Raw genomic sequence first — 22,723 nt, forward strand, 5'->3', positions numbered from 1 at the left:
CCTTTAACAACTCAGATTCAAAAGAAAATTCCATCCCCTTTCCCCTTTCCCTTTCTTCATGTTATATTTCTTTTACCTTAATTTTGAGAATAAAATCCGTCTTCCTTTTTTTCTTATAAATTTTATTCATCTCCCATGAAGTTTTGGTTAATCCATTGAGCCTTCCTAGTTTCAACTTTTATTAAATATCTTATTATTTTCATCTATGATTTTCACTCATTTTGAAATTTCAAAAGCAGGGGAAAAAAAATGGCTTCAACTTTTTTTTTTTTCTTCTTCATCCAATTAGTTCCATATTTTAATATAAGGGTGTAATAAAATGATTTTAATTTTTTATTAGAAAAATGCTAATTAAATGGAAAAGGTTAGATATATTATTATTACTTTTATTGCTATTTAATTTAATATTATATAACCATTCAACCCTTTGCATTAAATAAATAGTTTTTATTTATTTATTACATCCCATTACAATTTATCTAATAAAGTTCCACATATTCATTTTAAAAAAAATTCACAAAATGGGAATCCGACTTGCTAAAATTCAAATTTCATATCTCTATTTAAAAAGAATTAGGATTTTGTATATTTTTAGATCAAAGGCATTTGCCTTTTAATTATATGGGTATTATTTTTAATTATCTTAGTACTAATTTTTTTGGTAAATGCATGAAATTTAAATTATTATTAGAGGATTCCTATTTCATGGTTATTTTTAAATCAATGTAAAGAAACATAAGTTTCGATCTTATTCAATAAATTTAAATGAATCAAAAGACGATGATAACTCATAAATTTACATAATTGGTAGAATAAGAAATATTCACTAAATTAAAAAAATCAAGACTTAAAATATTATTATTATTATTTTATGAATATCTTATTTTTTGAGATTATTTGAATATATAGTCTCTGTGACGAAACTACCCTTATATCCCTATCACACACGACTGTAACCTCAGATATAAAGTGACACCCTAGCTGTGAACCCACATCTCTATCACTGACTTGCGTAACCCGCAAGAAGGAAGCAATGGCAGCCGCCGCGCCACCTCCTCCACCAACTCCAACGCCCACCCCACCCACAACATTGCCTGAGACTGGCCCCGTCGGAAATCCAATCTTCGCCAGAATCCGAATCGCTAACCCATCCGATGTTCGCCCCCTCCACAAGCTCATGTACCAGCTCGCCGTCTTCGAGCGCCTCCCCCACCTTTTCTCCGCCACTGAGTCCTCCCTTTCATCCAACCTCTTCAACACTCCTCCTTTCCAATCCTTCACCGTCTTCCTCCTTGAAGTCTCCCCCACACCCTTCCCTGACGCCCCTGTCGGCGCCCATCCTCCGATCACCCACGTCATCAATCTAGATCTCCCCATCGCAGACCCTGAATCGCAAGAATTCGGATCGGGCGGCGACGCCGTGGTGGCAGGGTTCGTGCTGTTTTTCCCAAATTATTCGACGTTCTTGGGGAAGCCAGGGTTCTATATAGAGGATTTGTATGTCAGGGATTGCTACAGGAGGAAAGGGTTTGGGAAGATGTTGTTGTCTGCGGTGGCAGCTCAGGCGGTGAAAATGGGGTATGGGAGAGTGGAGTGGTGCGTGCTTGATTGGAATGTGAATGCGATTAAGTTCTACGAAGAGATGGGTGCTCAGGTTCTTCAGGAATGGAGGATCTGTAGGCTGACTGGTGATGCTCTTCAAGCTTATGGAAATTGAGGTCAGGGTTTTATGTTTGCAGATGAGGGTTTCGGAATGGTAAGCCATGCCCTTCCTTTTATGTTGTAATTCCAGCAGTGCTTTTATAAGAATTTCTGGAATATTGCTACTTGGTGCCCTGCTCAACGGAGATTTGTGGCGTTGTAATTTCTGCTATCCTTTTTCTTTTACTTTTTAGTAGGGCATTGACATTTGCTGCTGTTTTTCTTTCTTGTATGATTTATCTCAAAAAGACATTTTAAACATTTAGGATGTGTATGATCAGTCATCATCTCCCTGCCCAATTTGATCCAATTTGAAACAATGATATGACTATCAAAATATAGTGATCCTTCCAAAGGGTTTGCTGTGGCTAAATGCATTTGAGGTTGCAACACTTCAAAATAATCAACGAATGTAATTCTGCATCTTCAAAATCATTTGTTAGTTTTTTTAGCTAAATAGGTTGTTTGTTTTATTTGTATTTTATTTCTATTAAGTATTAAAAAATAAAAAAAAACCAATATGTTATTTTTTCTATTTAGAAAAAATTACATATTTTGGTTTTTTCTATTTTACTTTCGAGTTATGAAAAAGTAGAAAAACAAACAATTTAAATTCTAAAAACAAATTGATTTCAGCAAAAAGCCCAAAAAATAAACATCACCAAAGTTAGCAAGTAAGACGTATTAGAAAAACGGTACACAGCTCCTCATGGCTTGCATGTATTCTTGTAGCAGTAATATCAAGAGTATGGATTTACTAAAGGATGTTGCATTGACATCATGTTATTTTGCCACTAAGCAAGAGTTTTTATTAAAAAATGATTACTCCTGTCCTACCGGTTCTATGTTATTTCTTGAAATGAATGTTACATCATTATATGATCTTGGACGTGGATGTGGGTAAGGACTTAGTTGTTGTGGTAGACATAGATTTCAATATTGTTGTGATCCTAGTCATTTTTTTTTTTTTTCAAATTCTTAAATAGGAAAGTCACAGTCACACTACTAGAAGTAAAATAATAGAAAGATGATATAAAAAAGGAAATGGTTTATTACACTTTACCCTCAATCTATATCATGTTTTGTATATTACCCCCTTAAGTTTAAAATCAAGCAATGTATTCTCTATGCTTTATAATTGTATGCAATGTGTATTTTCTAAGTCACAATGTTACATTTTTTTACGGAATGACATGTGCTCTCCATGTTATCGAGGGCAAAATTATCATTTTTTTCTCAATCTGCAGCCCTCCTCTCCCTCGTCAATCATTTCTTCCCCTATTGTTGCTGGTGAAGCCCCAAACCAAAGCCCTTTTCCCCCTGTTCTTCCTTCCCTTCAAAGTTCTAAAATCCCAATCCCACAAAGTTGTTACCAAAAACCTCACGCAATTTCTCTTTGTTCATTGTTTCCTCGTTGTTTGTGGAATGAAAATTTGCAAAATCCCCAAGTAATTTCTTTAGTCTTAGAATCTCCAAATTTCCCCCAAAATTTGCAACAAAATTTTCTTAAAATTTCCCCCACTTTTCTAAAACATGAAACAAAACCCTAACCTTTAATTTGGTCGAGTTTTATTCTCTCAAAATTTCCCCAAATTTTTTGAAATATCAAAACGAAACTCTAACCTTAACCCTAACCCTCTTTTCCGACATGCTTCTACCCATTAAAGAATTAGAAGTCGAAAAATTATCATTGAACTCCGAGTCTTCTCTTCGATGTCAGCCCTACATTAGCTTCCTTAAGGGAGGAGGGCTTTGACTTGGGGCTTCATCAATAGCAACAAGGGAAGAAATGATTGATGGGGGAGTGAAGGTTAAAAATGGAATGACCCCTTTGCCCTCACTTATTAAAAAAATTACCATTTTGCCCTCAGTCGCGTAGAGAGCACATGTAATTTCGCCCAAAAATGTAATGTCATGACTAAAAAAATGCACATTGCATGTGATTATAAAGCATACAGGGTACATTGCTTGATTTTGAACTCGATGGGGCAATATGTAAAATACAGTATAGGTTGAGGAGTAAAGTGTAATAAACCCAAAAGGCAAAAAAATAAAATTTCCAAGATTCATGAATATAAACGATACATATGTGACACGAAAGGATATTGGGCGCATGGTTATTACTTATCAAAAGATTTAGTTGAGTTTGATTAGGTTTCAATGAAAACAAAAGGAAAAACATAGTGATGAATTTCCTAGATGGGAATAAACCTATAGAGATAACCCACCTAGATGTCTTGGCTTTTTTTGAAAACCTTAGTAGAAAAAGTGACCATTTGATTAGGGATGAAAATGCTTATCCGATTAGATGTTATGATGACACATTTGACATGTTATCTCTTTATTTCATTATTTTTTAAATATTACATATTTATAGTTTTAAGTTATACATATGATTTCTTTTCATTAATTATTGTATTCATATGAAAAATATGTAAATCTTACTAACCGCTTAGGAGTTTGCGAAATTAATCTTGATAATGAATGTCTTGTAAATTGTGTAAAACACATAGAATTCTTCGACATCAAAGATATTTCTCAAACTTATCCTTTGTCAAAGCAAAAATTAATAAGATTATTGGCTCCACACCTAATGAGGGCTTTGCTTTGGAAAAATAATACATTTTATGGATATGGCCAAAACTTATCTATACGTGTTCATAGGCGGGGACAAATACATAAAATGTTTAAAGGATTTAAAATTTTTAAAACATTTATCTTAGAACCTCTACTCGATTAATTGCAATAGTATCTAAATGGATTCAAGCAATTCATGTGCATGTGGTATAACTGTCTTAGCGAAGACCTAGAAAAAGAAGAATAGTTTAAAATTTCTAAAACATTTACTTCAGAACCTCATGATTTGAATTTGATTAAACTACAATGAGCATCTATGAATTGAAGCAATTTGAGCATATGCGGTGTAATTGTCTTGACAACTAATAAAAAAAGGATATGCAAATAATTCAATGCTCCTGTGGTATAATTGTTCATGAGTCCATGCGCATTTATTCCAATATATGTTAACGACTTAAATCTTATTAGAACTTTTAAAGAGCCCATAAAAATAGTGATTTATTTGAAAAAGAAAGATCTTAGAAGGACAAATTTTATCTTTGTCAATAGCTTGAGTCATGTTTCAAGTGTGATATTGTCCATTAATCAACACATACAAAGAGAATCCGAAGTGCTTTCACAAGACAAAGCACATCCATTGAACTTACTAATGGTTGTTCATTCATTTGAGGTGAAGAAAAACCCATTTCATATTTGTGAAGATGGCAAAGGTCTACTTAGTCCTCAAATACCATGTCTTAGTACAATTAGGGTATTTATGTATCTTACAAATTATACATGAGCAAATATTATATTTTTCATTAGTTTTCTAGCAAGTTATGGTTTTATTATGACTAGAAGACATTAGAATAATATCACACATGTATTATGTTATCTTTGTAAAACAATTTATGTAAGTTTATTTTGTTCAAAAACTTTAGAATCACAATTATTTGGATATATAAATACAAGTTATTGTCCAGACTTTCATAAAACTTGATCTCAAACAAGATATGAATTTACTTGTGAAAATATTGTTATATCATAAGGATTTGTAAAACAAACAATGGTCGGTGCTTCTTTTCATCACTCATAAATATTTAAAATTTATGCACAAGTTATGAATGCATATGACTAAGATATTTGGTCTAGCAAATTCAAAAGTCATGTGTATTATCCTTGATTAAGAGCCGTACAATAATATTACATGAAGATAACGTTGCATACATTGTATAGATTAAAGGAGAATATATTGAAAAGAATAAACCAAACACATCTCACCTAAAATTTTCATACATGTGAACTTAAAAAGAGTAATGAGATTGATGTCATTCAAATGATAATCTAGTGAGCATATTCACAAAGGTTTTGTCAATTATAACATTCAAGATGTTAATACAATAAATTGGAATACACCATTTCAAAGAATTTTTCATGGCAAATTGATGTAATTAAAAGTTATGCACGTTTGGTACCTACACGATCAATCTGTCTCCGTAAGGTTTCTTTCATTCCATCGACAGCCTGAAGGTGTGTGATGCATCTCGTAATGCACTAAGGCATTTCATACAAAACCCATTGTTGTTTGGAGGTTCATATGATACAGACAGGTGAGGTGAGGTGTATTACGTTGTATTCATGGGTAGGAAGCCAGGCATATGCATGTGGCCCTATGTGACAATGTCAGCGATGAGTAGTTCGATACACAGGCCCATATTTACAAGTCCTAAGAATCTATGGCGAAGGCAAGTAGGGCATGGGTGTTGTATGAACTATGAAGCATGGTGAAAAAGAGATGGAGACACCTCTACTGCAACTGATGAGGATCTATTGACTAAGCCCACCAGTCCACGTCAACTCCGGGACTTCCAGATTAACGTGACTTAGAAATCGAAGGGTCCGTCTGGAAGCGGTTTTCATAATAGATTTCAAAGAAAACCCTGTGTGAAAGATCTTTTTTTCTCTTCTTCTTTGGACGTTTGTAGGTCTTCCAGTAACGTGAGCCATTCCATGGTTTTCTAGGCTTTTAGCCCTTTAGGTTACCTAACCATTAAAGTTGTAGTGGATGCATAATTTTCCCTCGCTAAAGAACAAAATGTGGAAATGACTGTCGTACAAGTATTGACACGAGAATCCCGTCTGCAACAAGTTAGAATGCCCGTGTCTGGTCTTATCCAGACGAGACGTGGAGTCTCGAACCATATTTTACGCGTTCACTCCAATTATTAAGAGTGAAGTGGTGTGAATGCTCGTGTCTGGTCTTATCCAGACGAGACGTGGAGTCTCGAACCGTATTTTACCCGTTCACTCCAATTATTAAGAGTGAAGCGGTTTGATTAGGATTCACGTGCCCTACTTTGTTTTCCGTATAAAGATGGGGGCTCATAACGGAGTTTTGACCCAAAAATATTATATTAAAAATAAAAATTCTATCAAGTAAACTTGATTTTCAAAATAATGGAGTTTTGACCCAAAATATTATATTAAAAATAAAAATTCGATCAAGTAAACTTGATTTTTAAAATAATTTTCAATCTAACGGTCTTTATCACTCATATTATAAAACCATAATAGATGACTATGGTTTTATTTTTCTAAAAATGTTAGAAATGGTAATTATCAATCACGATTTTAACTTTAAATTTAAAGCTTTACTATTTTCAATCATTTTAAAAATGGTCAAAGCATAATTACTATGATTTTAATTTGTATTTTATATATATAAAATTATATTGTTTTATTTGAAATATTTAATTTTAATTTTTTAAATAAAAATATTATTTTATTTTGATTTTAAATAAACTTATCTTATTATTTAAATAATAATAATAATATATAAAATTAAATAATTGATATGTTTACTTTGATATAAAAATATTTTTTAAATTTGATTAAAACAATTAGTATTATATTTAATATAAATATAATTAGTTAATTAAAATTAAAAATAAATAAAATATAATAAATTATACTTATTTAGAACAAATAAATTATGAAAGTCTATTTAGAAAAAAAATATAAATTATTATATTAATTTATAATTTTTTATATATTATATGTAAGTGGTATATATATATATATATAAGTTTTATTTAAGTTTAAAATTTATCATATTTTCATTTAAATATATAAATAAATTATTATACATGATCGGATATTATGAATGAAAATATGATAATATTTTCATAAATTATTATTCTATGAACACAATGTGATATTATATACCAGTTACATGTAATATATAAAAAATTATTAATTAATATAATAATTTATATTACTTTTTTTTTCTAAATAGGCTTTCATAATTTATTTGTTTTAAATAAATATAATTTATTTGTTTTAAATAAATATAATTTATTATATTTAAATATAATTAACTAATTATATTTATATTAAATATAATATGTATTGTTTTAATAAAATTAAAAAATATATCTTATATCAAATTAAAAATATCGATTATTTAATTTCATATATTATTATTTTTTAAATAATAAGGTAAGTTTATTTAAAAACCAAATAATATAATATTTTTATTTAAAAAAATAAAGTTAAAGTCATTGTTGATTACTATGACTTTAACCATTTTTAAAAGAATTGAAAACTATAACCACCGATTATAACGTTAACTTAAAGTTAAAGTCGTGGTTGATGAGGTTTCTAACCGTTTAAGAAAAACAAAACCATAGTCATTAACTACGGTTTTATGACATAACAGCTTATATAGTACAGACGTACCAAATTGAACATTATTTTATAAACAAGTTTATTTTAGGGAATTTTTTTTTTCAATGTACTATTTTGGGTCAAAACTCCTCATCATGAACCCAAAATGTTGGCTACTAAGACTAATAAAAATATATGTAGGTGACATTGAAAATGAATTTTCGAGTTACTAAACCTAGACATATACATTTAGAAAACATATTTCCCCAAAAGATGGGTAGGTCTAGATATATCAGATACTTTATAATGGTGGAGTTAGAAATTGGTGTAACAGGAGGCAAATATGAAAAATTATGAATCAGTTTGATAGTAATTGTAAGAAGTGTTTTCAATTTTTTTAATATTTAAATTTTTTTATCTTTTAAACATTAAAAATGATAGAAAAGTTTCTTAAAATTATTGTCAAATATACTCTAAGTATAAATATGAAAGATTTTATCATATACTCTCTTCATAGAAGGATTATTAGGAATAATCAAATTATTATGAGTAACTTGAACTCATTCTTTGCAACCTCATTCTTAAACATAAATTTTATCATATATTTTTAATAATCAAGATACAAAATTTGATATTTATAAAATCGATATCTTAATTTTTAGAATTTCTTGAGGCTGTCCCTCACATAATATTTCTGTTGTCCTCAACCTAGGGAAAAGTAAAAATTATGCTCATGCTTAAAGGACTGTAAACCTGCAGTTTCAATGCACTTTCTATCATCCAAATAAAGGTTTGAATAATGTTTGGGTTGTGAGAAGTAAAAGAGACAAAAGAAATGGAGAACATGAAAGCACTAAGTTGCTAAATAATTTTGGGAGAATTGAGTTTTGCACCCACTTGGGCGTGAAAATTGGCTCAAGGTCCTCATATCTCTTGTATTTAAGCTCAAAACCTAGTGGATGAGTGAAAATTGAGTTGAAGGACATTACTTTTCAAAATTTCTTAACATGCCCTTGGCTATCAAAAAGAAAAAGAAAACAAGTAACTTCCCACTTTCTCATTCTCTCTCTCTCTCTCTCTCTCTCTCTCTCTCTCTCTCTCTCTCTCTCTCTCTCTCTCTCTCTCTCTCTCTCTCTCTCTCTCGTTATTCACATTACCTTTCTTTTACATATTAATTGGTGGGACATATAAATTAATTCCTTATTAAGGAAGTGTTACTATTTCCATCAATTATTTTTCTTCCAAAAAACCATGCCTAATAAATTGAATATTAGAAACCAATGGTTAAAAATGATTATTACTACATTTTTAAAGTAAATACATATATTTTTTTTTAAACACCTCATAATTTTTTTTAAAACTTAAAAAATATATAATAAATATTTTTTAAACACCTTAAAAAATATTATTATTCTTTTTTATCCAACATATATATATATATATATATATATATATATATATATATATATATATATATATATATATATATATATATATATCTTTAAGGTTATAGACAATTATTTGAATATTTTCTCTATTTTATGGACAATACATAGGTATTGTCTTAATATATTATTTTGTAACATGATCATCTTTTAACTAATATTGATAATTAATTTTTAATTGAATAATGTATTATAACTTAATAATTTGAAAAATATTCAAATACACTTTTAAATCTAAAATAGATGTGGACTTGATATGGTTTAAATTATTAAATCACGTTGCCATTAAGTCAAGCAAATGTATCATATTAAGAAATGTGTACATAATTATATAATAATTTTCTCTTTTTTTATTTTTTTTCCTCGGATATGATATCTTTTGTATAAAGTTTTGTAGATGGAAAATAACAAAATATTTTGTTATGTAAAGAGGTATAACAACACATTAAAATCGAAAAGAGAATATAATGGAACACAAATTAGATGAAAATCACCTTAAATATGGATATAATAGAAAACATGTAAATGCAAAAAAAAACAAGTTTAGATGAAATTTAAAATAAAAAATCAAAGAAAATAAATTAAAAGTAATAATATAAAAATCTTATAATCTTCAAAACTATAATTACAACAAAAAAATATATATTTTAAATTAACTTGATAATTTAAATTAATGATTTTTTTTTTAAAGAAAATTACAAATGTTACAAAGATAATTTTTTTTCCTTTTTAATTCTATTTAAATATGATTTTTTTAATCTCTGTTGACATTATGCTTATAAAGGTAAAATAGTAAATATATATATTTTATTTGATTTACTTGTAATAAACACTTTAAATATGATTAATTTTAATTTTATTTCCTATGTTTTAATTTTGGTAGGGAAGATCTAAATGACATAGTTTGGTAAAAAATATTGATAATTTTTCCTCAACAGTTATTATATGTTGTTTATATTGTCTTAAGTCATTTGAAACAATGACACTAATGTTATCCATTTATATTAATTTGATTTCACAAAAAAATGTAATACCTAAATATTATGGTTAATTTTCCTTTATATATGATGTAAAGGTAGGAAGAAAAAAATATTGTTAAAACTACTTAAACAAAATATGCAATTACAAATTTTAGATGATGAAATTTAAAATTTAAAATTAAAACAATTTTTAGGTGAAGGAATGTGTGGGGGAAAAGTGTTCAATCCTTAGGTGACAAGAAAAAAAAAGTTCAGAATTGATTGAAATCTTGCATAAAGGGTAGCGTTGTACACCCTTGTATAATTAGTACATTTGCCTCATATAGTTGGTACATTTGTCTTGTATAGTGAGTGTAACACCCTTGTATAGTTAATGTAACACCCTTATACAATAGTGCAAATTTCATGTACAATTTGTGGGTGACAAAGAAAATAAAGAAATGATTCAAAATTGACTAAAATATTTCACAAATGATAGCCTTGTACACCCTTGTACACCTTTGTACACTTAGTACATTTCCCTTGTACAGTTAGTGTAACACCATTCTACAATGATGCAATATATCCCTCTTAAGTTGTGTGTCCACATAGGTATATTAACCTTATTTCTAATGGTTTGACTGTCAAAATAGTGGATGAATTAGGATTAAATTTTTTTCCCCAAACATTATTACTAAGGAAAGTATCGGAATTTTCATGTGAAAGTTAAATAAATTTCATGACAAGGGTATGCAATCTGTGGGTGACAAGAAAAATGAAAAAGTGATTCAAAATCGATTAAAATCTTTCATAGATGGTAGCCTGTACACTCTTGTACACTTAGTACATTTCCCTTGTATAATTAGCGTAATACCATTGTACAATGGTGCAATATATCTCTCCTAAGTAATGTGTCCACGTAAGTGTGCTAATCATATTTATAATGATTTAACTGAGAAAATAATGGATGAATTAGGGTTAATTTTTTTTCCTCTTACATCATTACTGGGAAAGTATCGGAATTTCCATGTGGAAGTTAAATAAAGTGCATGACATGAGTATGCAATTTGTGGGTGACAAAGAAAATAAAGGAGTGGTTCAAAATAGATTGAAATCTTTTATAAATGGTAATTTTATACACTGCTTGTACACTTAGTACATTTCCCTTGTATAGTTAGTAAATACCCTTGTAAATTGATAAATTTCATATCCCCGTAGTGTATGTATGCCTATATGTGTATTAAACATGATTCTAGTAGTTTGATTAAAAAAAATGACGGAAAACTTAAATCCAATTTTTTTATGAACATATTACATTTTTGTGAAAAAAATATACAATTGACTAACTCCTTTATTTAATTGTCAACATATTATATTTTAAAAATAAAAAAAGAATAATCAATAAATGATATTTAATTCTTTTTATTATTTTCATATAAAAAAAATAGTATTAAACAAGGTCTTCAATTTTTTTTTAAATAGTTTTCATTTTTTTTAATTAAATGTATTTTCAAAAAGAGACAATATAAAAAATAAAAATTATTTTTAAAAATAAAAAAATAAAAACTAGAAAAATTATTTTAAAATCAAACTCAAACATAATCTATATAATTTTTAACTACTTGTTTTCATTTAAAATGAGTAAATATATTATTTAACCCTTTTATATGAGAAAAAATCAATCTCTACTGTATTATGTATTGATATAATCAATTTCTAAATATAAAAACATTTTAGTTGGATATTTAAAATAAAAACTCTTCATCTATCCTCTTTTTCTCTTTTTCTTTTTTCTTATTTCAATAAATTTTCAATTAATTCAAATCATTAAAAAAATTTCCTTAATAAACAAATTTGGAACTTATTACCAAAAGTCTATGTTCAAAAAAATATTAAAATAAAAGATTTAAAAAAAAAACTTTAAACTTTTTGTTTTATAACAGTAAAAAAATGTAAACTTTAAAATACTTTTTAATATAAAAGAAAAAAAATAGTAAATATATTTATTTTAAATAGTTTTTTAATCATTAAATTGTTTACTTTTAAAATGTAAAAAATAATTTTTATTTATTTAAATTAATATTTTTTTCTAAAGTATTTTCCCAAAATAATTTTTGAATCATTAATATAATTTTTGTTTATTTATAATTTAAAAATAAAAAATAATGCTGATTTTTCAATTATTTTTAAAAGAGTTTAAAAAACGATGGGTGTAAGTTAAAGGGGTATTTTTGTTTATTCCAACCTTATATCATTGTAGTCAATTATGGGTATTTGAAGGACCTTTTATTAATTACCCAAGTAGGTGTAAAACACAATTCTCCCAATAATTTTTCTTTCCATTTTTTTAAGAAAACAAGAGGAAGAAAATAAGGGGAAAAAAAGTGAACAAATGAAAATAAATTTTAAATTAATAAATTAATTTTATATATTTATTCAAATTCATGTTATTTTTTGCATACAAAATTAAATAATTTTAAAATATATAAAATTATAATTATATATTAATTTCTTTTGTATAAAGTGTCTAATTTAGCATAAAAATATCGAATGTAGTATGTCTAGCATTTTTTTGCATCATACTAGTTAGCACATACTACCCAAGAGTTTTGGCAAGCGTATACATTTTACATAAATACTGAATGAGGTCTAGTAGTTTTAATTTAAGAAACAAATAATAGGGCTCAAAATTGTCAATTTTTTTTTTTTTTTTGTATGCATGAATTATGAGAAGATTTATGTTTTTCTCAGATCTCTTGCATTGTATATAACTTGAGTGCATTAGTAATTGTATGGAAGATCCAAGTCATTAATTCTTTACAAATAGATGATTTGTTCACAATCAATTCATAGGCCTAGATAATCCATTAAAAGTTGTAGCACATTATCTTTTAATTTGATGGATGACTAATCTTGGTCATTGGCATAAGTTTCCCATGATGAGTTTACTAGTGCGTATAGTTACATATTAGACAGAACATACAATGAGTCATGACGTGAAGTTATCAAGTAATCATGATTTCTCCAAAATGTTTCATTATATTGTTCCTCAACTTTGAGAGAATACTAAGTTTATGGTTTTGACCTATGAATGAGATCCTAAAGTAATCATATATTTCTTATGGATTAGGTCACTATTGATGGAAGTTGATAGCAATAAATATTCTTAATAAAGACACTATGACATCTCATAGGATTGAGATAGAGTGTTCTCTTGGATAATCTTAAGAAGGTGTCTTCATGTAAACTGTAGTCATAGTCATTCCTTAAGTGGAACTTGATATAAACTATTTGTGAGATTAAATATATTAGTTAATCACATAAAATGAGGATCTATAACTAAAGGATAGTAAACATAGTATTGAAAGATTTATAGTTTTCTCCTTATTAGACTACAATCACCAGTTCATGTGGAGACTGAACATAATGAATAGCAAGTCATAGACCCAAACACTTTGTATCTCATTATTATTTACATAGGGTACTATAGTACAATTGATTATCTGAAGTGAGATATTGAATAAACTTCATAATTGGATTATGAGGGAACCGATATTTTCTTATGAGTCTCAATGGTCCTTGGTCAAGCTCATATACCTTGTTGGCATAGTTATGAGAATTGGATCGACTTTTGATTCACTTATGTGCATAAGGACATTTTGGTAATTATATAATGTTGTATAAGAATTAGTGAACGACATCTTTAAATTGAACTAATTGATTAATTAGATAACTATATGAGATTAATTAATCAATTATGACCTAATTTGGGTTTAGATTAAATGATCGAAATTCATGCGAGTTCAAGTCACTTAAGCCTAATTAGGAACTCTATAAATACCCTTTAGGAATTAAGGTTTCCATCACTTCTGTCTTTCACCATCTAAAGTGAAAAGAAGCTCCTATATTCCACCCTCCTAAACTACCCACAATATGTGTGCAAAGGAACGAAGTTGAGTCATTGAGTGAAAGATTGTGGATCTACAAGACTTCTAAGAACATTAATTTGATTCTTCAACATATAAAATTTAAACTTTAGGAACATTCAAACCTAAAAGTACATGCACTTCCCTCATTTATTTATTTAATTTTGTGTGATATATATGCTTTATGTGAGTATTCTATTGTTATGTTCTTTTTTATTATTGTCATTGTCACCTTCGCTCTTTGCTATCCATTAGTTTATTGTCATGGTTACCTCAATTTGATTAGTAGAGACTTTTACTTAAAACTTAAAGAGGTGCTACCTTATGGTACTTTTCCAATAGATAACTTAACTCTTGGACTTACACTCGATTTTTAAAGATATGATTTTTCAAGTAAAAAGTTACTCTTAGGTTTTATTTTTTATTCTAATTTCCATTATAAAAAAAAGTGACAATTCCATATTTTTTTCAAAAATCAATTTTTCACTTAAAAAGCTAATATCGCCATTGAGTAGGAATGCATGTGAAAAATACAAGTTCACAATTATCTATGACTTGCATTAGGCACACTATGGAAGACCAATTAATATGGTTTCAAAAATTCTAAAGGAGGTACCTCATTCTTCATCTACCCAATGATGGACACACTATCCACTTGTATACGGACAATTGCAATATCACAAGTAATTAACCACATCTTTTACAACATTTTATTAACACTTTGGCTACTTAATTCTCTATTAAAGATCTTGGGTTTGGAGTTGATGTTGTTCCAACAGATGTAGGTATTTCCCTTTCCCTGCATAAATACATTTAGGCTATGTTTGGTTCTCGGAAAATTTGAGGAAAAATGCGAGGGAAAGAAAATACAAAGGAAAAGTAGAAGGAAAGAAAAAGTGAAAGAAAATAAAAAAAATAGATTAAAAGTTGATAAATTATTTTTTTTGTTACTTCAAACTTATTTTATTTATTTTAACTCATCAATATAAAGATTAAATAATTTAAAAATATATAAATTTTTAATTAGTTTTAATTATATTTGATTTTCTTTGATATTTTTCATAGGACAACCAAACATGAGAAAATCATTTTTCTTAGCATTTTTTTTCTTTCCTTTGTACTTTCCGGAACCAAACATAGCCTTAGGATTTACTTCACAAAATCAATATGCAAGGCACAAAGGAGTCTCTACCCATTGTCCATACCTACCCAACTTCGCCTTGGTGATGACTCTAAACCAATCGATATCACTAGATTTCGCCAAGTTATTGGTGGCCTCTATTATTTCTTTGACTTGTCAAGATATTTCCTCCACAGTCATCAAGTTGTCTTAGTTCATGTAGTCAATTTGTCCGCTTCAAAATCTTGACTTTGGGCATTCATTCTCGTACTAAAATTTCAAATTTTCTCACCCTTTTGGGACCCCTCCTATTTCCCTATTACTTTCTTACCATCAAAGGCTAATTGCAATAATTGTCTTTGGCATTAACGTGCCAATATCTTCTCCCAAACTCACATATTTATAAAGCTTTAGTAAAAGTCTCCCTTTTACCTTACAAATTCTTCTTGTGCAATGATATAGTACAAGTCCAAATTCACAGGCAATCCCTGTGTAAAGAAAATTCGTATGATGGCATTATCATATCTTTCCACTTGAATGAGGAATGGAGTTGAATCTTTTTGCATAGTTGCGAATACAGTTCAAGCAATACCATTTTGTTAAAAGAAATGAGACGCCGGATTCAGAAAAGATGAGGCAACTGCTCTTTGTTGTCACAAGTCACATGATGGTCAAAAACTTGACTCAAAATTTCCGAGCCACCCTTAAGTCAAAAGTTTGTATGAAATTTTTGTGCAAACGATGAGGTTAAGAAAAGTCTAATAAAAAAGTAAAAAATAAAAATAAAAATTGTAGGGGGTTTAATAATTAAAGGTGGCATGCCCTAATAAGAGCATGATATAAGATGAGGAAATCCCGGGGTTGGTGAGTATTTGTAGAGAGGGTGAGGGACATGGTCATGTTTTACCTCAATCAACATGGATCAAAGGAGAGAGGGTGAACGGATAAATTTTTTTTTAAAGCAAAATCATTTTTTCAAATTTCAAAAGACAAAATCTTCTTTTCAAAAGAAGATTTTAAAAAAATTTCAAAAGGGAAATCGTCTCTTCAAGAGACGAGTTCCATGAATATATATATATATTTAAAATTTTCCAAATTATAAAAAAAAAAAAAAAAAAAAAACAATTCCTCGAGTGAAGAGACGAGTTCAAAAAATTCCTCAAGGAACTCGTCTCTTGAAGAGACGAGTTCCATGGAAAAAAAATTCCCAATTTATTAAAAAAAAAAAAAATTCCTCAAGGAGTGTCTCTTGAAGAGACGAGTTCCCATGGAAAAAAAATATATATTTTTTTAAAATATATTTAAAAGAAAATTCCTCAAGGAACTCGTCTCTTCAAGAGACAAGTTCCATAGAAAAAATATATATATATATTTTTAAAAAAAATTCCCAATTTATTAAAAATAAAAAAATAAAATAAAATAAAAAGAATTCCTCAAGGAACTCGTCTCTTGAAGAGACGAGTTCCCATGGAAAAAAAATATTTTTTAAAAAAAATATATTTTAAAAAAAATTCTCAAAAAAAAAAAAAAAAATTCCTCAAGAAACTCGTTTCTTGTCTCTTCAAGATACGAATTCCATGGAAAAAAAATTCTCAATTAAAAAAAAAAAAATTCCTCAAGAGACGAGTTCCCATGAAAAAAAATATATATTTTTTTAAAAAATTCCCAAATTAAAAAAAAAAAAAAAAAAAACAATTCCTCAAGAGAACTCGTCTCTTGAAGAAACGAGTTCCCATGAAAAAAAATATTTTTTTATTTAAATTCCCAAATAAAAAAAAAAATTCTCATCTCTTCAATAGACGAGTTCCATGGAAATATATATATTTTAAAAAATTCTCAAATTATTAAAAAAAAAAAAAAAAAAAAAAAACCAATTCCTCAAAGGAACTCGTCTCTTCAAGAGACGAGTTTCCTTGAGGAATTGTTTTTTATTTATTTATAATTTGGGAATTATTTTTTTGTTTAAATCTCTTCAAGAGACGAGTTCCTTTGAGAAATTTTTTTTTTTTTTTAATTTGAGAATTTTTTTTCATAGGAACTCATCTCTTAAAGAGACGATTTTCCTTTTGAAATTTTTTTAAAATCGTTTTTTGAAATTTTTTTAAAATCGTCTTTTGAAAAGACGATTTCGTCTTTTGAAATTTGAAAAGATGATTTTGGTTTTAAAAAAAAAATTATCCGTTCACCCTCCCTCCTCTCTCCTAGGTGGCAAAAACTATCATATATTTGTAATAATTTCTTCTACTACAATAATTTAAGTATAACTTTTTTAAATTATCTTACTATTGAGAAAAGTCTCATTCCCATTTCCATGAGACAACGGCAAATATAATAATCCAAAGCACACTTGACTTGGATTTCCTAAAGACGCGCTAAGAATTAATCTTTTATATGACAATCATACTCCTCGCCCTCTTTCCCCTGCGCTTGTTCATCCAAAGCTTTAAAAACTGCTGTGTCATTGGCGGCGCAGCCACGATCCACACCGCCGCCAATCGCAATGCTTAATGCCACGACCGGATGAGTAGCAACTCAGCATCCCATTAAAAAACAACTTAATCTTTTAAGTATAAAAAAATAAGGTCTTAATAAGAAAAATTATCAACAGTATTAAAATAAACATGAACAAGGATGATAAAATTTCCATGAATTACAAATTGTATTAAGAGTTTTTTTATTCATTTGACCAGAATCATCTATCATCTCCAAAATAGATAGCACAATTTATATGGGCCATGGTGTTCGATGTACTGTTGGGGTAAATTCGGGCGTTCAAAATTTCAAACCATAAACGTCAGAATGAGCGACGACACACGAATGGCACTGCCACGTGTCCACCAAAGGGGATGAACGGTCCTAGGAATTGATATTTGAAGGGCATGCCCTGGAGGCGTGAGACAACGACTCCACTCCATACCTCCAAAACCGTCCCCTGTTTTTTTAATCTGTCTCTCTCTCTGCACCCTTTTCTATGAAACGCCTCCTCCTCCGGCGCGATTCGATATCACCCCGGCAACATCTCCAGGTTGAATCCTCGGAGTTTGAGGGGGTTGTAGTGCCTCCCAATCCCATGTGCAAATCCAAAAGCAGCATCAGTGCAGTGGAGCCCAGTGTCAACCACGGCCGATCAGACACACCCAGAAGCTCCCGAGTCACCAGGACGTCCAGGTCGTCTTCTTCTGCGACGGATCGCAGCAATTTTAATCTTCCCACCAATTACAACACCAGTGGGACTTCCAGGTCATCTGAGTCGACTCCCGCTTCGCTTTCTTGCATCAGAGAGTCCTTGCCGGAGAATCCCCACGTCTACGACATCTCCGAAATCTGCTCCGCCACCGGCAATTTTCTTGCCAAGAAGTTCTCCTCCTCCTCTTCCGCTTGGCGCTGCTCTGTCCGCGGCAAAGACGTGGTCATCTTCCAACGAAAGCTCCGCCGCCCCATCGAGACTGCGGAGATTCGCAAACTGCTGTCGGTGATTTGCAAAAGCCACCATGGGAGCTTGATCAAGCTCCTCGGGGCTTCGATTTCTGGAAACCACATTTACCTCGTTTACGATTACGTTGATGGCGCTAGCCTCGCAGATTGTCTCAGAAACCCTAGAAACCCTAATTTCACAGTTCTGTCGAATTGGGTCTCGAGAATGCAGATCGCGGCGGACTTGGCTCACGGGCTTGACTACGTCCACCATTGCACTGGATTGGATGCGAGTTTTGTGCACAATCGTATCAGGAGTTCCAGCATTCTCGTGATTAACGACTCGTTGAATGCCAAGATATGCCATTTCGGCACCGCACAACTCTGCGGCGAAATCGCGGAAGGTACCGGAAAAAATTCAGGGTCCTCCCAATTGAAAAGATCGGGCAGTGCGGTGATGAAGATCGAGGGGACGAGAGGGTACATGGCACCGGAATTTCAGTTGACAGGATTGGCGACGCGGAAATCGGATGTGTATGCGTTTGGGGTGGTGATTTTGGAGATCTTATCTGGAGCAGAGGCGTTGAAGTACATTGCGGACGATGAGAGTGGTACATATAAGAGAGTGAGCGTGATTGAAACAGCTAGAGAGGCCATTGAAGCTGAAGGTGGCGGCGGCGGTGGTGGGGTGAGGAGGTGGGTGGACAGCAGGCTCAAGGACTCGTATCCGGTGGAGGTGGCGGAGAAGATGGTGCGTTTGGGTCTGGAGTGCGTGGAGGGGGATCCGGGTAAGAGGCCCAATATGAGTGAAGTAGCGGCTCGAATTTCTAAGCTGTACTTAGAGTCCAAGAATTGGGCCGATCGAATAGGGATGCCTACCGATTTCTCTGTCTCAATGGCACCTCGATGAATCCCTCCATAGAGTTATGATTTATAGTAAAATTAGAGGAAGAGCCAGTTGATTTACAGACACAAACACGCAGCATTCTTACAGATGACATCTAACATCAAGGTAGCAATTGATTACAGTTCAACTTAGGTTTTGTTTTCAGTTAAATTTCGAACTACTCATTCGATCAATTCATCATCATGATTGAGAATGAAGAGTTCACAGAAGTGGAGATGACACCCTTGTACAGCACTACGCCATCTCTACCGGGAATCTAATCATTCAGGTTTTCTTTTCTACTGTTTTGAGTCGTGAGAATTTTGATGTAATGTGAGGAAATTTTTTTATACTGTACATGTTTTGTCATATATTCATATATTTTAAACACAGATATTTCTTTCAAATTTCAATCATCCCCACTTGCTTATGCTGAGATACTGGGATTCTCCAAACTGATCAGCCGACGTCTGATGTCGATAAAGACCTGCACTGCGGGGGTGTTGCCTCTCATTCTCGTAAGCCTTTTGACTACTACCCGAACTTATCGTAACCCACATGCGCAACACTATCCAAGATGCCAGAGCAAGTCGGTCAATTAGTCCCCATTAGCTTTCTTTGGTGCCCTCTTCTGTGACCCAATTTTGATCTTACGGATTCAAAAGGCTCATGATTCAAGCTATAAACACAAAAAGCATCTTATTTTATTTTTTTTTCCCATGAAGTTGATGCGGTTGTATTTATCACTATAGCTGTTAAGCCCCTGTTGTGAACTTGACTCCCCTAGAATCCCCAAAAATCAACCTGATGACCATCAAAACAATACTAACTTTGACAAGAGTGTTTGAGCTTATTGTTTGTTTTTTTACTTAATTTTAAATATAATATTAATATTTAATAGTGTTAAATATTAAGTTATTTATTTTTATAGTATTTTATTTCTATTAAGTATTAAAAAGTAAAAAAAAATCAATATATTATTTTTTCTATTTAGAAAAAGTTACATATTTTGATTTTTTTCTATTTAGTAAAAAGTTTATAATAAGTCATAAAAAAACAAACGATATAAATTCTGAAAACAAATTACTTTCAGTAAAAAACCAAAAAAATAACCATCATCTTAATCTAAAAATTTTTAAATACAAACGGTAGTGTCACCCTACAAATTGTGCAGAAGCATTAAGTTGTGACCAATTCCAACTTTTGTAAACAGGTCAAATTCAAGACAAGGGAGTATTTTAGCGGTTTAGTTTTTTATGAGAAGGATATTGAGGAGATCTCCCTTGGCGTGCAAAACCATCTTTAAAGTATGCTAATATGACCACAACCTGCGTTCCTACACAAGACCAAGCAGATAAAATGCCCCACCCTAAATTAGTAAGAGAAGTTTAATTTTGATTGTTTGAACAGCTATTCCAAATAGTAATTGGCAAGCATGATCCATTAAAACCAACTATGATTGAAATACTATTTCCTTTTTCCTTTCTTTTTTTTTTTTTTTTTTTTTTATGAAACTAAGACCAAGAATCTAGCTCCATCCATATTCAAAGGGGCAATGATATCAAAAATAATAGAAAGTGGAGAATGAGGATGGATGATGAGTGATATGATGTGTAGGCTGTTTGATACCTTGAATTCAGTCACTGATTCATAGATTAGAGTCGCTTCTTAATAATTTGTTTTAAAATTCTATACAACCATTTGAAATGATTTTGAACTAATATTTAGCAGGTGTCTCTTTCCAAAAATTAATTTTTTATGTATCACTTTAGTGAAAGTACTTTGAATACTTAAATAAAAAATAATAATAAAAAAATCTAAACATTATTTGACTATGCTTTCGAAAATATTTACAAAAATCAGTTTTTAAGAGTATTGCTTTGATGTTTAGCAATAAAATTTTGTTTCAAACCTAATTTTAAATATAATAACTTATTTTATTGAAATGCATTTTATTATTATTATTATTATTACTATATATATTAAAAATTAAATTAAAGTCGTCCTCATCAGGCATGATGAATAGCAAGTTGTATTGCTACAAATATAATATTTTTTTTTTGAAAAAAAAATCTAAATTTATTATTATTATTATATCAAAACTGTCCTCAATGACTATGATTTAGATCTTCAAGCTAAAATCACAATTACTACTGTGTGTGGTAGGAAAAATACTAATTTAATGAATATTTTGAAGATCTAGAGGGAGAAATTTTTTTAAAAGAAATACAAACTTCCATGATCTTATATCTTAAAAAACAGAAAAAAAAAAAAAAAAAAAAAAAAAAAAGCACCAATTTGATGAATACTTTGAAGATCTAGATAGAGATTTTTCTTTTTTTCTTTTTTTAAAAAAAGAACATTACTTTTATGGCAAACCCTGTGATCTTGTATCTTAAAAACAGAAAGCACAACTTAAAAGAATAGTGTGTTGCTTGTAGTTTCCAATCTTCATCTATGGTGTGCCTTTGCACTTCTGGTTTATATGCTCAATTGGGCTACGTTGTTTGATGTCTTGTCTGGTCAACTAAACTCATCATTGACTTTTCCATTTTGTGTATTTATTCTAATAACCTCATTCCTCATCATTTTAGTCTCCTTCATACCTTCGCCATTAGTATTTCCTAGTCTTCGTCTTTGTTATGGATGTGTAGTTCGGTTCCATTTGCATACACCAACTTTGGGAGATGAACTTACCATAGAATTGGGTTTGAGGGAGCTTGTTCTTAGCTCAAGATTTCGTAAAATCAATTTTGATAATTTCAAAAACAATGGATTATAACTTGACGTCATGTTTTAGTTTAATTGAGAATGATAGAAATTGAAAGATATTATTTTCAAATGCTCAAAATTAAAGTCAAAATTAATGAAAACTTACGACCTTTTTAAAATATTAAATATAAAACGATTTTCATTTTGTATGAAAATGTTGTCATGATTAGCCAAGTTTTAATATTATTATTTAGAACTGCAAAACTATACAAGACAATCACCCCAACATAGGCGATCCACCAATCCCATGGGTGGTAGGTGCAATTGTAAGTGGCAAT

General features: G+C 30.2%; 2 protein-coding genes across 2 annotated transcripts; both read left to right on the forward strand.

The window, feature by feature from the left end:
* The first annotated feature begins 938 nt into the window (after nt 1-938).
* Nucleotides 939-1,962, forward strand: LOC100251348 (GCN5-related N-acetyltransferase 8). The gene has a single exon (XM_002272037.5). The coding sequence runs from the start codon at nt 1,034-1,036 to the stop codon at nt 1,715-1,717; it is 684 nt and encodes a 227-aa protein (XP_002272073.1). The 5' UTR covers nt 939-1,033; the 3' UTR covers nt 1,718-1,962.
* Nucleotides 1,963-18,263: 16,301 nt separating this feature from the next.
* Nucleotides 18,264-20,086, forward strand: LOC100256497 (lysM domain receptor-like kinase 3). The gene has a single exon (XM_002271911.4). The coding sequence runs from the start codon at nt 18,345-18,347 to the stop codon at nt 19,695-19,697; it is 1,353 nt and encodes a 450-aa protein (XP_002271947.2). The 5' UTR covers nt 18,264-18,344; the 3' UTR covers nt 19,698-20,086.
* Nucleotides 20,087-22,723: the final 2,637 nt, after the last annotated feature.

Source organism: Vitis vinifera, chromosome 13, assembly GCF_030704535.1.
Source record: "Vitis vinifera cultivar Pinot Noir 40024 chromosome 13, ASM3070453v1".
NCBI lineage: Eukaryota > Viridiplantae > Streptophyta > Magnoliopsida > Vitales > Vitaceae > Vitis > Vitis vinifera.